Below are 13507 nucleotides of genomic sequence, written 5' to 3' on the forward strand. Positions count from 1 at the left end.
GCAAGGGAAATTCTAAAGAGGTGCATGGAAAAAAGTGTTACCATAAATATGATTAAGAACTGGAGCCCAAAGAGGCTGTGGAAAGTCCACTCCAGGATACATCCAAACCTAATAATGTTGCTGCTTTGAGGAGGAGGTTGAACTAAATGACCTCCAGATGTTCCTTCAGTACATGCTCTTAATTTTTTGCTTGCTTAGTACCTGGCCTTGAGGATTTCATGTTTTCTTCTTCCTCCTCAACTTCGGAACTTGGGGAGCACTGTTAATTTTATGAACTTGTAAGGGATTTATGGGTCATCTGCCCATGTCATATTTGATACAGGCAAGATTCAGCCCATGCCCTGCCCCAGCTGTTGATCTACGCTCACCCAAAGCACAGACAGTGCCGTCACATCAGCCAGGTTCACTCCCCTGTAAAAGGGAGCAGGAGCTGGTGGGCTCCCTGCTCAGCTTGGGGCTTGGAGAAGGGTAGACATTTCCTTTCTGTTCCCTCCATATCTCCACATGAGAGAATGCTCAAGAAACTAAGATGGGAACTGGAGGTTTATTTCATAGTTCCTATGCCAAATTTGTCACCAGTTTACATGGTGTAATTACTGAGGTCACCTGATTGATCCCAGTTGGTTTAGCAGTGGATACCGATGGGTTTTAACACTTAAATGGTTTGCAGGGTATTTTTATATTTCATTGATATATATTTACCCTCTCAGTAATAAGCTGCACCATACAGAAATACTGATTCATCTGCAGTGTTCATCTGCAGCATAACCCTGCTTTTGTTTTAAAATGGAAACAGTTGGTGTCAACTTGTAATAAAATTTTGTTAATTTTCCAACAGAGCAGAAAAAATAACATGTGAACAAATGTTTCTCTGGATTAATACAACCCTTATCATGACACAAATCTCTTCTCAGCTTTCCACTGGAATAACCTGAGACAAGAATATATGTTAGTTCAGGAGGTTTAGAGGCAAGCTGCTCTTAAATCCTCCAGCAGGTTATTTTTCTTGAACTCATTCCATCTTCTCACTCATGAAATTCTTTGGGATACTTAGCAAATATCAAATAAAACCATGTTAACTGTGTTTTCATTTATACTTTTTCTTTCTCTCTTCCCTTACCTAAACGTGTAATTAAGGAGTTGAGTTAATTCATAAGTATTTATTCTTTTTCTCTCCAGTCTGAGTCATAGGAATTTTCCTAAGGCATAATTTTGACTTCTGGGACCTAACACTCTTTCCCAGATCACAGTTACCTTATGAGGTCTGGTGACTGATAGGCTGGATGTCTCCAGTGTACTGCTCAATCCATTATTTATAATCAGTATCAAATCCATAGCCAAATATGCATTTTCATCCTCTTAGAAAAATTACACAAACCACAAACTTTTTTTTTTAATTTTCCCAATAGGATAAAAAAAAAAAAAAAACCACCCTCCAAAAATGAGGACCGTGAAGCACTGTGTTTAAAATTTCAGCTCTTAGATTGGGTGACTCAGCAGTGAAACCCAGACATGGGTCTGTTTATTTTATGGGCATACATCTCCTACCATCTGCTCGACACTACCTGCCAGTTTGTGAGCATCAAAGGTCTGAAACTTGTAAAGATCCATGGCCTTCTGCCAGCTCCAATGAGCACTGACAGTGGGCAGAGCAGGAAAATGCATCGTGCTGCCCGTGTAGGTATGACACGCAGGCACATGAGCTCACACTGTGCTAGACAGGTATAACGTTGTAGCTGCACCTTCCCTGTTCTCCCTTTTCATGCATCTCAGCTTTAGAGATGCATAATATTGAGTTTCCTCCTGAGGAACTGTATCCCAAAACTACCCCGAGGAAATAATGTTTCATTTGGAGAAAATGCCTGAAGACTGTACAGTGAGATTTTAGTTAGATTAGGTCTCAGTGTATTTTACAGTGATCTGAGGTTTTACGGGTAGTCACTGGAGACGTGTTGCTGAATCCAAACATCAGCTTTGTGGTAAATGTGCAAGATTCTTCTGGCTCTGATCCAAAAAGCATGTTTTGTAGCTCCTGCTCCTATTTCTCACATATTTTTCACCTTCTAAAAACCTAGCATAAGAATTTAATTTTATTATTGATATTAATATTTATCAAATTATCATATCAGCATTCAGTCGAAAGAATATCTATTTGCCATACTGAAAGAACACTTGCCATCAATCAGCTCACAGATAATATTGTAAAGGAAATTAGAATGGGGCTTATTAGGTGTAGTCTGGTTTGGCTCGAGTATCTATGTTCTCATAAAATAAATATCACAGACCATACATTTGTATAGGTCAGCTTTATGACCAGCTGCAGAGTATGAATAAAAACACACATACATTGGTAAGAGCTGGCCAGAAGTGTCAGATGGCTGGCCAGCCACTGACAGCCAGACCCTGAGCACCCACTAAACTAAACTAAAATTATGCTATGGCATATTAACATCACTCATGGATTCTCCAGATTCCAGAACAACCTCCTGATACTTGCAGGAGTCAAAAAGCACTTGGTGATAAACCTGTTTTACCAGAGCATTGATTCAAAGCCGTCTCTTCTTTGCCATCTCCCCATCGATACCATCTTTTCTTAGTAATAATTCAGTGGAACATCTATGTACAGGCTTAACTGGAAGCACATGTGTTTGGGACCAGTTATGTGCCTAAAATTAAGTGCACACTTCATGCACTTAGTGAGCAGCCCTTGTAGCTATTCCTCACTTCAGACCCTGCAGAGTCATCCCTCACAGCTTACAGAAACATGCCTGCAATTTAGTTGCTCAAGAATTCGTAGGAATTGCCAGAAATTATGATACCTCTAGTTAAAATACCACTCTGTTTATGAGTTGAAACCAAATATGAAGATAAGGTCCTTTATCTGTAAAAATAATCTTTCAAGGCATGGTATTTCATATTTCAGCCTAAATAGTTCACATTTCAGCCTAAATATTTAAGTTTTTATCAAACAGAGAGCAGCTCTTCCCAGATTTGACAATTCTTTAAATTCAAGCAATTCTTGATTGGACGTATGAAGTCTATTCTGGATAAAATCCAGAGATATTCCAAGAAGATTACTGGATTTACTGGTTTCATCTCTTTCAATGCATGACTGTGTTCAACATTTTCACTATCATCTTACTGGTGTTCTCTAACAGAAAGACCTTTTTGGTAGTGGCACAGTTTTTAACAAAGCAAATTCTTTAAACCTTTGTTAAAGTAACTCTATGTACCAGAAATGTCTAGACAGAAAACACAGTTTATGCAAGGATTATTTTTAACACTTTCTGTAGTACTCCTTTGAGGTTCTATTTTTGCAGAGTTTCCATTTTAAAGTATCCAATGAAATGTAATATAAGCTATGTCCTCTGCAAGTTAAATGTATGTGACACAATAGTAACAGATTATTATTGGTATTACTATTTACAGCTAAAGGATTAAATTTATCCTTTCTTTAGCTCCTATTTGTTTGCACCTGATAGTGGATGTTTATTGGATAACAACAGAAGTCTCTCGATGTTGAGCTGTAACTACAGGCAAGTTAATAGATTTGGTAGAGAATGCTATGCAGGAGAAATATTTGCTGTCTTGACCTAGGTACCTACATTTCTAGAGCTGACAATGCAGTTCATGCATATTTTATAACTAGATAACTGCTATAACTGTGACACTTAAAATCAATCTTGTCTATACGGCAAGAATGCAAAATTTTGTAGTCTGTAAAATTCCTGGGAATTTTCTCTTTCTTTCTTTTCATAAGCTTGTGATGTAGCTCAAAGTTGCTAATTTTTATAGAGCAATTTTGTTATCTAGTGATTAATTCCTTCATTCCTTTTTTCCTCCAGTTCTGTCCCTGTGCATTTATCTGAAAGCATTTCTAAAGCCTGTCATACATTTCTGTCCATCTGTTCCTGTAGGAAAAACTTCTTTCCTATCTGTTGAACCACTGACCATTAGATTTTTTAGGAACACTTCTCAGGGGCTGAGGCTGTATATAAATAAATGCCTTTAAATATATTCATGTTGTCAGACTCAGGAGCATGATCCAACAGAAGGTGGTTTAGTTACAAGAGAGTGGTGCAAAACTTGGGATCTGCCATTACAGGCAGTATCTACTCAGCTCTAAAATGGAGGAGGAGATTTTTTTCCACAAAAATGCAGCAATTCCAAATTCCCTGAGTGAACCTGGCAAACTATCCCTGTTAAACAGCTGCACTCATGTGCAATATTGAAGTACTGCTGAGATGAAACAACACAGATTAGTATTTCCAGGGGCATTTAGGAGCCTTGGTCAGGACATGGGTTCAGTTCTGCTCTATGGGAATGCGCAGAGGACATGACCTTAACCAGCAAACATTTCTCAGTATTCAGGTCCAGTTCAGCAGAAATGAACTGCTGCTGCTCTCTAATGTTTACCGTAGACAACTAATTACAGGGCACTTTTCAATATGTTGTGTGACACAGCCTCTTCTAATAGCCCAGAGAAAGCAAAAGCAAGACAGCTCTGATTGCAGTAGCACAGCCCTGAACCAGACTCCTTTTCCAGCATTATCACATCAAGTCCACTGGCACTCCCCCAGATCTGGTTACTGCTAATGAAGGAAAATGGTGCACACATATTCAGCCTGTGACGGTATTTCCATCTGTACTGTTTTCAAATTTAGAGCGTACCTTTTGAAACAGGAAAAAAGGGAAATGAGATCTTGAGGACATGTTTAAATTCATGAAGTCTTCATTTTTCAGGTCTTATCTTAACATTCCCTAGGCTGAGCAATAATATCAAAGTCAGTCATACATTACAAAAATGAAAAAGCACCTGTAAAAATATTGCTGCTATGTTATATTTCCGGTTGCATGTTTTTCGGGGTTTCGTAACTTTGTGATAAAATCTGACAAGGTATTTAACACAGACGTGTCTACTGCAAATACTAGGTGTTTACATTTCATAGAAACCTTTACCTTGCCTACTGTTGGGACACTTTTCATGACTTGTCTAATTCATTTCCCCTCTATATAAGGGAGCAGCAACTGTCTCAAATCCGTCACAGTCTATTAACTGCACAAAACTGATTGGAAGTCCTGCCCGAGTAGCTATTTACAGTGGAGCACATCACAATGATTCATTCTGAATGCATAGTTTTAGGCCTTAATTATAATCAGTAATGAAATAGACTTAATTTTAAGGCTGTGGCACAACCTATTAACACCAGGAAACTGAGACCCCAGGTAGTTATGAAGTCATTTGGTTTGTCTTCCTTATGTAGCTGCAAGTCACAACTGGAGCCATGCCAGGTAGCAAGGCAAAGCAAAGCCACCAAGGACGAACCATCCCTTTAAACCAGCCTATGTTCTACCCTTTGTCTTTGAAATGTCCTTATGAGGACAAATCTCTATCCCCAGAAGAAAATGCATCATGCTAGTGCCATTATCTAAGGAAAAGCTCCTGCTGCAGAACTGTTGCCTTGCTTGCCTCAACACTGAGGAACAGGCAGAGGTACTTGCCTGATTAAACTTCAGGCTTGGCAGAGATTAAAGCAGCTTGACTTCTGAAGGATAGGATAGGATAGGATAGGATAGGATAGGATAGGATAGGATAGGATAGGATAGGATAGGATAGGATAGGATAGGATAGGATAGGATAGGATAGGATAGGATAGGAATAGTGATTTAATCCCAGCCAGCAACTAAGCCCACACAGCCACTCACTCTCTCCCCCACCAGCGGGATCAAAGAGAGAATTGGAAGAGTAAAAGCAGGAGAACTCATGGGTTGAGATGAAGTTTGATAGGGAAAGGAAAAGCAGTGTACACAAGCAAAGCAAGAGGGAATTCATTCACCCCTTTCCAGGGACAGGCAGTTTCTCAGCCATCTCTGGGAGAGCAGGACTCCATCACATGTAACAACGACTTAGGAAGACAAAAGTCATTATTCCAAATGTTCTCTTCTTTCCTAACTGAGTATAATGTTCTATGGTCTGAAATATCCCTTTGCTCAGTTGGGGTTGCCTGTCCCAGCTGTGTCTCCTCCCAGCCCCCCAACCACACCCAGGCTCCTCACCAGCGTGGCAGCAAAAAAAGCAGAAAGGTCTTGGCTCTGTGTAAGCCCTGCTCAGCAAAAACAAGAGTATCTCTATATTATCAACCTTATGTTCAGCACAAATCCAAAACAACCCCATACTAGAACTATTTCTTTTGGAAGGGACCACAATGATCATTGAGTCCAACTGCCTGGCCACTTACATGGCATGTTGTTAACAGTACTTTCCAAATGCCTTTTGAACATTGACAGGCCTGGGACAACAACCCCATCTCCAGGAAGCCTGTGTTTGAGCACTCTCTTGCTAAAGAAATGTCCAATCCTAATGTCCAATCTGAACCTCTCCTGGCACAACTTTGAACCATTCCCACGTCCTAGATCCACGTCGCCCTCTCTGCTTTCCCTCCTCAGAGAGCTGTGAAGAGAAATGACATTGCCCCTCAGCCTGTTTCTTTCAAACAAAATAAACCCAAAGTCCTTAGCTGCTCAGTCCTTTTACACTTTTATCTCTCCTAAGCTCCTTTGCAATTTGCTGACGGGGGCAGGGAAGGCACTGGGAAGAGCTGGCAGCCAGCACGCACAAACCCAGCCAAGGCTCCAAGTGCATGTGCAGAATAAACTGTGCTTGGTTCAGGGTGGCTGTAAACTAGCAAAGCTCCTCCCAGTGGGCTGAGTTCCATCAGCTTTCAGGTGTGGGGTGTCAGGGCTCCACTGGTGTGGAGGCATTAAAGATCCTTTTTCACCATTGCTCTCTCTCTGAGCCTAAATTGAGGAGGAATGTGAACTGAAGGCTGAGGTGAGAGGGAAATAGTGGTTGGAGGGTAGGTGACGAAACGAGATGAAAGAAGGAAAAGATGAGTCAATGACAAGGAAAAAGGCTGACACAGATGAAGTTTCACAACATGACTGAAACAATATAACAGCTTGTTGCAGCCAAATGGCTTGGATTTTCCTCTACTATTGGTTTAGAGTTTTTAATTCTGAGGTAGTTCTCTTTTCTCCTGCTGAGGTGAGAATAAATCAGTGCAAGGGTCCCTAAATCAGCAGGCAGACAGAAGCAAAGACTATCCTGTATTCCTATGGCAACAGTGAATTGTTAGATTGACTTAGGTGTCTTGTGAAATGTCACTGTAAGAAAGAAGATAAACATGGGGAAAATAAGAAAACATATACAAATTAAAATTTTATGAAGACATATTTAGTTTGTGTTAGCTAATGGGGTTATTTAATTGATGGGGAAATGGTGGTCCAGAAACCAAAATTAATAGTCCTGAACTTCAAAGAATAGTTTGGTATTCAAACTGGGAAGGAAGGTAGAAAACAGAGGAAGGGGCAGTGCATTCAGTCAGAATCTTCCTTTATATGCATTAATGCATTCTATAGATCTACAGATGAGCAGAAGGACCATTACAACTGAACTACATAAGGCATGCTCAGTGTCTGATTATGCTGGCATGGGCAGGGATTCAGGAAAGTTAGACTGAAAATTCCATCTTAGAACTCTAAAGCATCTTTATAACAACACTTTTTTTGAAGTCAGATTTAAAAAAGGAAAATAAAAGAGGAAATGAATCACATTTAATCCCTGTTTTAAATAGGGAACTATTATTGGCTTGTACTAGACACAGAGTGTGTTGTTTCAGTGTTAGTCATAATACTGTTAAAAGTGATCTAAAAGGTTATTGAAGCCACTCCTACAACCTCTTGCTATGATTAATGCAAAGAGACAAAGCGAATACTTATTCTACTTTAAAATGCTGCTTTTGAGACTCCTTAAAAGCTAGTGCCATATGTTTATAACTGTAACACATACTCAATAAAGACAGGAAACACAGTGGTGCAGTCAGCTCTTATCCTGTAACAATCATCTCTTGATGCAGAAGGAAGAGAGCACATGCCATGGCAGAATTAAATCTGCAAAGCTTTACAGCACTTGGACACTTTTTCTTGTAGAAAGTTACATTGTCACTTTTAGGTGTACCTTTACATTGAAAGTCTGGGCACAAGTGTAATTTCTCTTCCACTTATTAGACTTGTTCAAATTAAGGTCCTTTTACACATGGCCTACTGTTCTGAGATCAGTTATGCCAATCCACAGGAGGATCTCAGCATGGAATCTGTCTTTAATTCAGCCCACATGTTAGGCCAGAGAGTGCACTCATGGTGCTGTGCTTCAGACTCACATCAACTCATTCCTCAGGTTATCAGGCCAGAAAATCTACCTGAGGCTCAGTTTTCTTTCTCCATTCTTCAGTCAGTGTGACAGCATCCCCAAAACAGTCCAGAGCAGCCATTAGTTAATGGAGCTTACCGAAATGTGCGTGCTCTGATATTAGTGTCCATTTCAAAAATTAAGTTGGCAACTCCATTAGGACCAGCATCCATCTGTCTTGTTATTATTAATGAGGCAAGAGAAAGCTACTTAAGCTATTCAGTCATGGGAACCAAGAAAAGGACACAGAACAGAGAAACTTTACTGAAACTGCAGCTAAAAGGTTCCAGTTACCAATAGCATTATTGAGTTTTGTTCTTTGCAATATCCAGCCAAGCTTAGTGCTTTGTATGCAAACTCTGGTCATTGTGGCTTAAGATGAAAAAGTGAACTGAGTAATAGTCATTTATGGTTGCATTAAAAATAAATATAGCTATTTCTAGTTCTACCTATTGTTATTCACACTATCACTGACTTAAAATCTTCACAGACTTCTTATTTTGTGTAGTGTATTGTGAGTGCCATGTGTGGAAAGCTTTGGGTGTGGGCAAAGGAGCTCTGATCTCTCAACATCCATCCATTTTTTGGTTTTAAATTACATTTAGGTTTTTTTAAACAGTATGATGTGGAAAGGAAATTAAAGTCCCAGTTGCTTTTTAATTTGAAATGTGAAAGTGATGGGATCCACTGGAAAAATCCACCTGGAATCTTCCATCTGGTTCAGTGATGTTGATAATTAAGTCAGACAGATATTGTGCAGACAAACTGGAAAAAAACCTGTTTCCTTTCATTCTCCCGCACTTGCTCTGATATTCAGCACACATACAATGCTTTTTACAGGTACTCCTTCCAGAGCTTTTCCTCCCAAGTCTCATGCAAATCTTATGACTTATAAATCCAAAGGAGTTTATCCAAGATAATTTCTTTGTTTACTGTCCCTAAGGTTCTTCCCCTTGCTTGCACCTGCTGGCTGTAGGGAATGGTTTATGTATTTTTCTATAGATTACATCCAAAATTTGTCCTTTTCTTTCCAAAACACTTTACAACTGAACTAGTTCTTCCTCATTCATGGATTGGGGATTTTTTTTTTTTTTCCCTGAATCATGCTAGAAAATCCAAGTCACAGAACAAAGTAATTTTTTTTCAAAGAAGAACTTATGTTTTCTTAGCATGAGAAAGATGTTGTGGAGAATGTGACTGAATTTTTGCCCTAAAATATTTTCCTTCCCAATTTGCTATTTAAGGGACTGCTTAAATTTAAAAATAAATTTACCTGTCTCCTTTTACTGTCTACCTGAAAACAACAGGGGTTTGGAAGGCTGCTGGGAAATCATCTTCATGTCTTTCTCTCGCAGAAGTGGCAGTGCACAGAGGATGCTTCTGGCAAACTTCGAATTCACAAGTGCAAGGTGTCGAGCGACATCCTCGCCATCAGAAAGAGAACGCGCAGCCTCCACTCCCGGGGCTACGGCGGCAAAGACAAAGACTGCAACTGTGGAGACACTGATTACCGGAACAGCAGGACCCAAAGGAAAAATCAAAGACAGTTCCTGAGAAACCCTAATGTGCAAAGTAAGTGTTACTTGATCTCTTGGACTCTGAGGCAGAGAGAAGGGGGAAATGGCTAGCAGAGCATTTTGCTACCAGTGTGCTCTTGCTTTCACCTTCGTGTCTAATGAAGATGTCCAGAATTGTTAGTCAGGTTCTGCATAATTGCCTCTGTAATAAGTACCTAGAGTGGGCCTAAAGCTGGAGAGGGACTTTATACAAGGGCATTTAGTGATAGGACAAGGGGAAATCGCTTTAAACTTAGACAGAGTTGGTTTGGGTTAAATGTTAGGAAGAATTTCAGTACTGTGAGGGTTGTCTAGAGAATCTGTGGATGTCCCATCCCTGAATGTGTTCAAGACCAGGTAAGGCAGAGCTTTGAGAACCTGTTCTAGCGGCATGTGTTCCTTCCCAAGGCAGGGGGGCTGGAACTGGGTATTCTTTTAGGTCCTTTCTAACACAAACCGTTCTGTGATTCTAACAGCAGCAACAATGATATTTATCCTTTGGATCAGGGTGAGGAGCATCCTTAGGCTGCGGTGCGGCGCTGGTGGCGGTGATGCTCTGGTGCCACCTCTCGCACAGCTCAGACACCACAGCCCGGTGGCCTCCGCGGTGATTCGGGGCCACTACTGCCAAGGTGGCCGGGGCAAGCGTTTTATTGCATGGTTAGGGCTGAATTCAGTCGCAGTTTGGTGATGCCCCGCACGCATCTGCTCCCCGGGGCGCTGCGGGGCTGCTCTCGGACCGAAGCTCTGCCCAGCTCTCGCTTCCCTTCTCCCTGCCCGGCGCGGGATCCCCGCAGGGACACGAGCGAGATCACAGTGTCCTCTAGTGGAGCCTGGGCTGAAGGGATTGTACAAGAGGGTTTAGGTACTTGGGTTTCTTTCTGCTAATGATTTCTACAAAAGAAGCCTATTTGAAGAGGCTATGATTTTAAATGGAGGACGATTTTTCTTCTCTCTGCCCAGCAATGCAAGTGAATTTCTGTAGCTGAAGCAATAGAAGCACATTTTAGAATTTGTTTAAGAGCAGGCTGTGTTCTCCTGCTCTCTAACTAGAGTACAAAACTGGGGAATTAAATAAAGATGGGTCTTCAAAGCAAGATGTCAGTGAAGTTGTATGAGAAACACAGAAGTTAGAAGGTGCTGCACAGATGTCTATGAACTAAGAAAATAATGTCAGTATCATTCAAAATATTTCCTGATTTAAAGCCCCCTGCACTGTGGATGTGAACAAGAATCCCTGGTATTCTTTGTACATTCAACCACAATATTTTCTGTCTTAAGTTGTCTCATTGTTTGGCCTAAATACTGTCTTGATCTAATTTCTTCCATTTGTTTAGTACGATCTAAGGAACCTCACAGTGTGTACAGGCAGAGCTCTGCTGAAAAGTCTACATGCCACAGACTTCCAGGGTGATTCTCAAAGTGGGGAATGTTTTCTCAAATTATATATTTGTGGGGAAATACCTTCTGTGTACCTTCAAAAGAGGTGCTGCTAAGTCACCAGCAAGGGCTGAAAGGGGATTGTGACTGGAGCAAGTTACCTGGGGAGAGAAAGTAGGGGAAGGATAGAAAACATCTGAAGGAGGCATCAGAAAAAGTTTCTTTGTTATGCTTTAATTCTTTACAACATTCTTTCATCTCTTCCCTTCCCTGCCTCCTCCAAATCTACCTTAACACTCTGCTGAGTAGAGCAGGGAAAGACTCATAATGATGAAATATTTTGAATGGAATTACTAATTCAGGCTTGTCTTCAGATGACACATGCATGAGATGCCTATTCCACCCTTTCAGCCACTTGTTTGAATCTTTCTACATAATTTTATTAAAGAGTAATATGGTTACAGACCAGCAAGATGCTTTGAAACTAGTTTTCTGTTGATGAAGATGAATGTCCTCATTGTCTTGACTGAGACTTTTTTAACCTGACAGCAGGTGATTGCTGAAAAGGTTTAGAACAGGGTGGTTTGAATGAAAAGTTCAATGAGGCTCACTGTCTTCTGCTTTAAAAGATTCTTGCAGGAAAGATTCAATCTGAGTCTCTCAAAGACACTAACATAAAAACTTCACTAAAACTGATGCTGCCTGCCAAAGGCAGTACTTTCTTACAGCTGCTGTTTTCTGCTGGATAAATTATTGTTAGGTGACATGGGTGTGCTCAGCATAGATGCAACAAATGGAAATGCCCTACAACTGACTTTTTACAAGCTTAATTTTGTATGTCTAGAGCTCTCTGTGTGTGGCTTTGCAAGGCATCTTTGCTAGACAGAGCATGCTTTTGAGTGGTATTGACTGTCAGTTTTATCAGCTTGGTTTGGGTCAAGTGCATTTAGCAAAAGAAGTAAAAAGTGTAAGTAAGGTTTTTCAGGCTGAGACCAAAGAGAGGTTCTCTTGTACATTAAATTAAAGACCCCTCAGAAGAGTTAATTGTTCTAGTTAGTCTTACTTGTATACACAGTAACTAAAAGATCTGTAACCCTACTAAACTCAGAGCTTTCAAGGGGCAAAAGTGGCATAATTAATCTCACTGTAGCTCTGCAATGCAGCAACTCTTTGGTGGTCTACAGCTTGCACGCATAAATACAGATGACATATATGTGGAAGTATATGTACATATATACATATAGATACATACAGATACTGATATCTGATGGATTCTTACCCTCTAAATTCTTACCTTTTAAAAAGGAAAAGGAGTTAACCTTTTAAAAATTAATTTTTACCTTAAAGTCTACATTAGTATGTCATATGCCAATTTATAGGTGGTGGCCTTGGTTCACAGAACTGAATGATTTCATTTTCTAAAATGGTTTCTAATTCTGTGTTCTCTGATTTTTTTTTTAGTGTCTCTTTCTAGATATCTGAGATACTGTTTTTTACTTGAAGATATAGATGCTAACTGTGGCATAAGATCAGACTAACATAAAATGCAAACCTCAAAGCAGCCAAAATTTCATGCTACTCATGGAAGTGTGGGGCACAATGTATCAATAAAACATTAAATAAGTTTCTGCAAAGTCACAGAAAAAATCAACTGGTTTTATTGAACCGCATTTTCCTCTTTGGAATATGTTTTGTGTTCATGGCATGGACCATGTATATACATATACATACATATATATATGTACATATATTTGACTATGAATGTTTCTTCTGGTTCAGAATACAAACCTCGATTTGTTCACACTCGCCAAACCCGGTCCTTGTCTGTGGAATTTGAAGGTGAGATATATGACATAAATCTGGAAGAAGAAGAACTGCAGGTGTTGAAGACCAGAAGTATCACCAAGCGCCACAATGTTGGAAATGAGGAGGAAGGAGAGGGAACTGCTCGTGCTGCTCGTGACACAATGGTGGCTGATGGCACTGATGCTATGGGTCAACCCAGCTCTGTCAGAGTGACACACAAGTATGATTGCTTCCTCTGTATGGTATTTCTGTTTCTTAAAACCAAATTTTAATTTTCTAGCTGTACTCTTTCTCCCCCTGTACAATATTTATGAACTTGAAGCTGATTTTAGATACACCTGAGTTGTATTTTTTAGGAAGTGGAATAATTTATATTTAGTATGTGTATTTTAAATAGAGGCCTCTGGTTTATGTTTTATTTCTAGGGAAAAGTAGGCATCTCCAGAGGGAAATTAATCTCTTGTATCAAAATATGCATCTTATGATGGATTAATCACCCTGTTAAGCTGATGTTTCT

General features: G+C 40.0%; 1 protein-coding gene across 16 annotated transcripts in view; it reads left to right on the top strand.

Annotated features, from left to right (window-relative positions):
- The window catches only part of SULF1 (sulfatase 1), a 184598-nt gene that overhangs the window by 158439 nt on the left and 12652 nt on the right, over nt 1–13507 (top strand). For all 16 annotated transcript variants that reach the window (XM_064388755.1, XM_064388748.1, XM_064388694.1 and 13 more), the window contains 2 exons: nt 9604–9820; nt 12964–13210. In XM_064388755.1, the coding sequence (XP_064244825.1) occupies nt 9604–9820; nt 12964–13210 (464 nt within the window). The remainder of the gene's footprint in view (nt 1–9603; nt 9821–12963; nt 13211–13507) is intronic.

This window comes from Passer domesticus, chromosome 1 (assembly GCF_036417665.1).
Source record: "Passer domesticus isolate bPasDom1 chromosome 1, bPasDom1.hap1, whole genome shotgun sequence".
Classification (NCBI taxonomy): Eukaryota; Metazoa; Chordata; class Aves; order Passeriformes; family Passeridae; genus Passer; species Passer domesticus.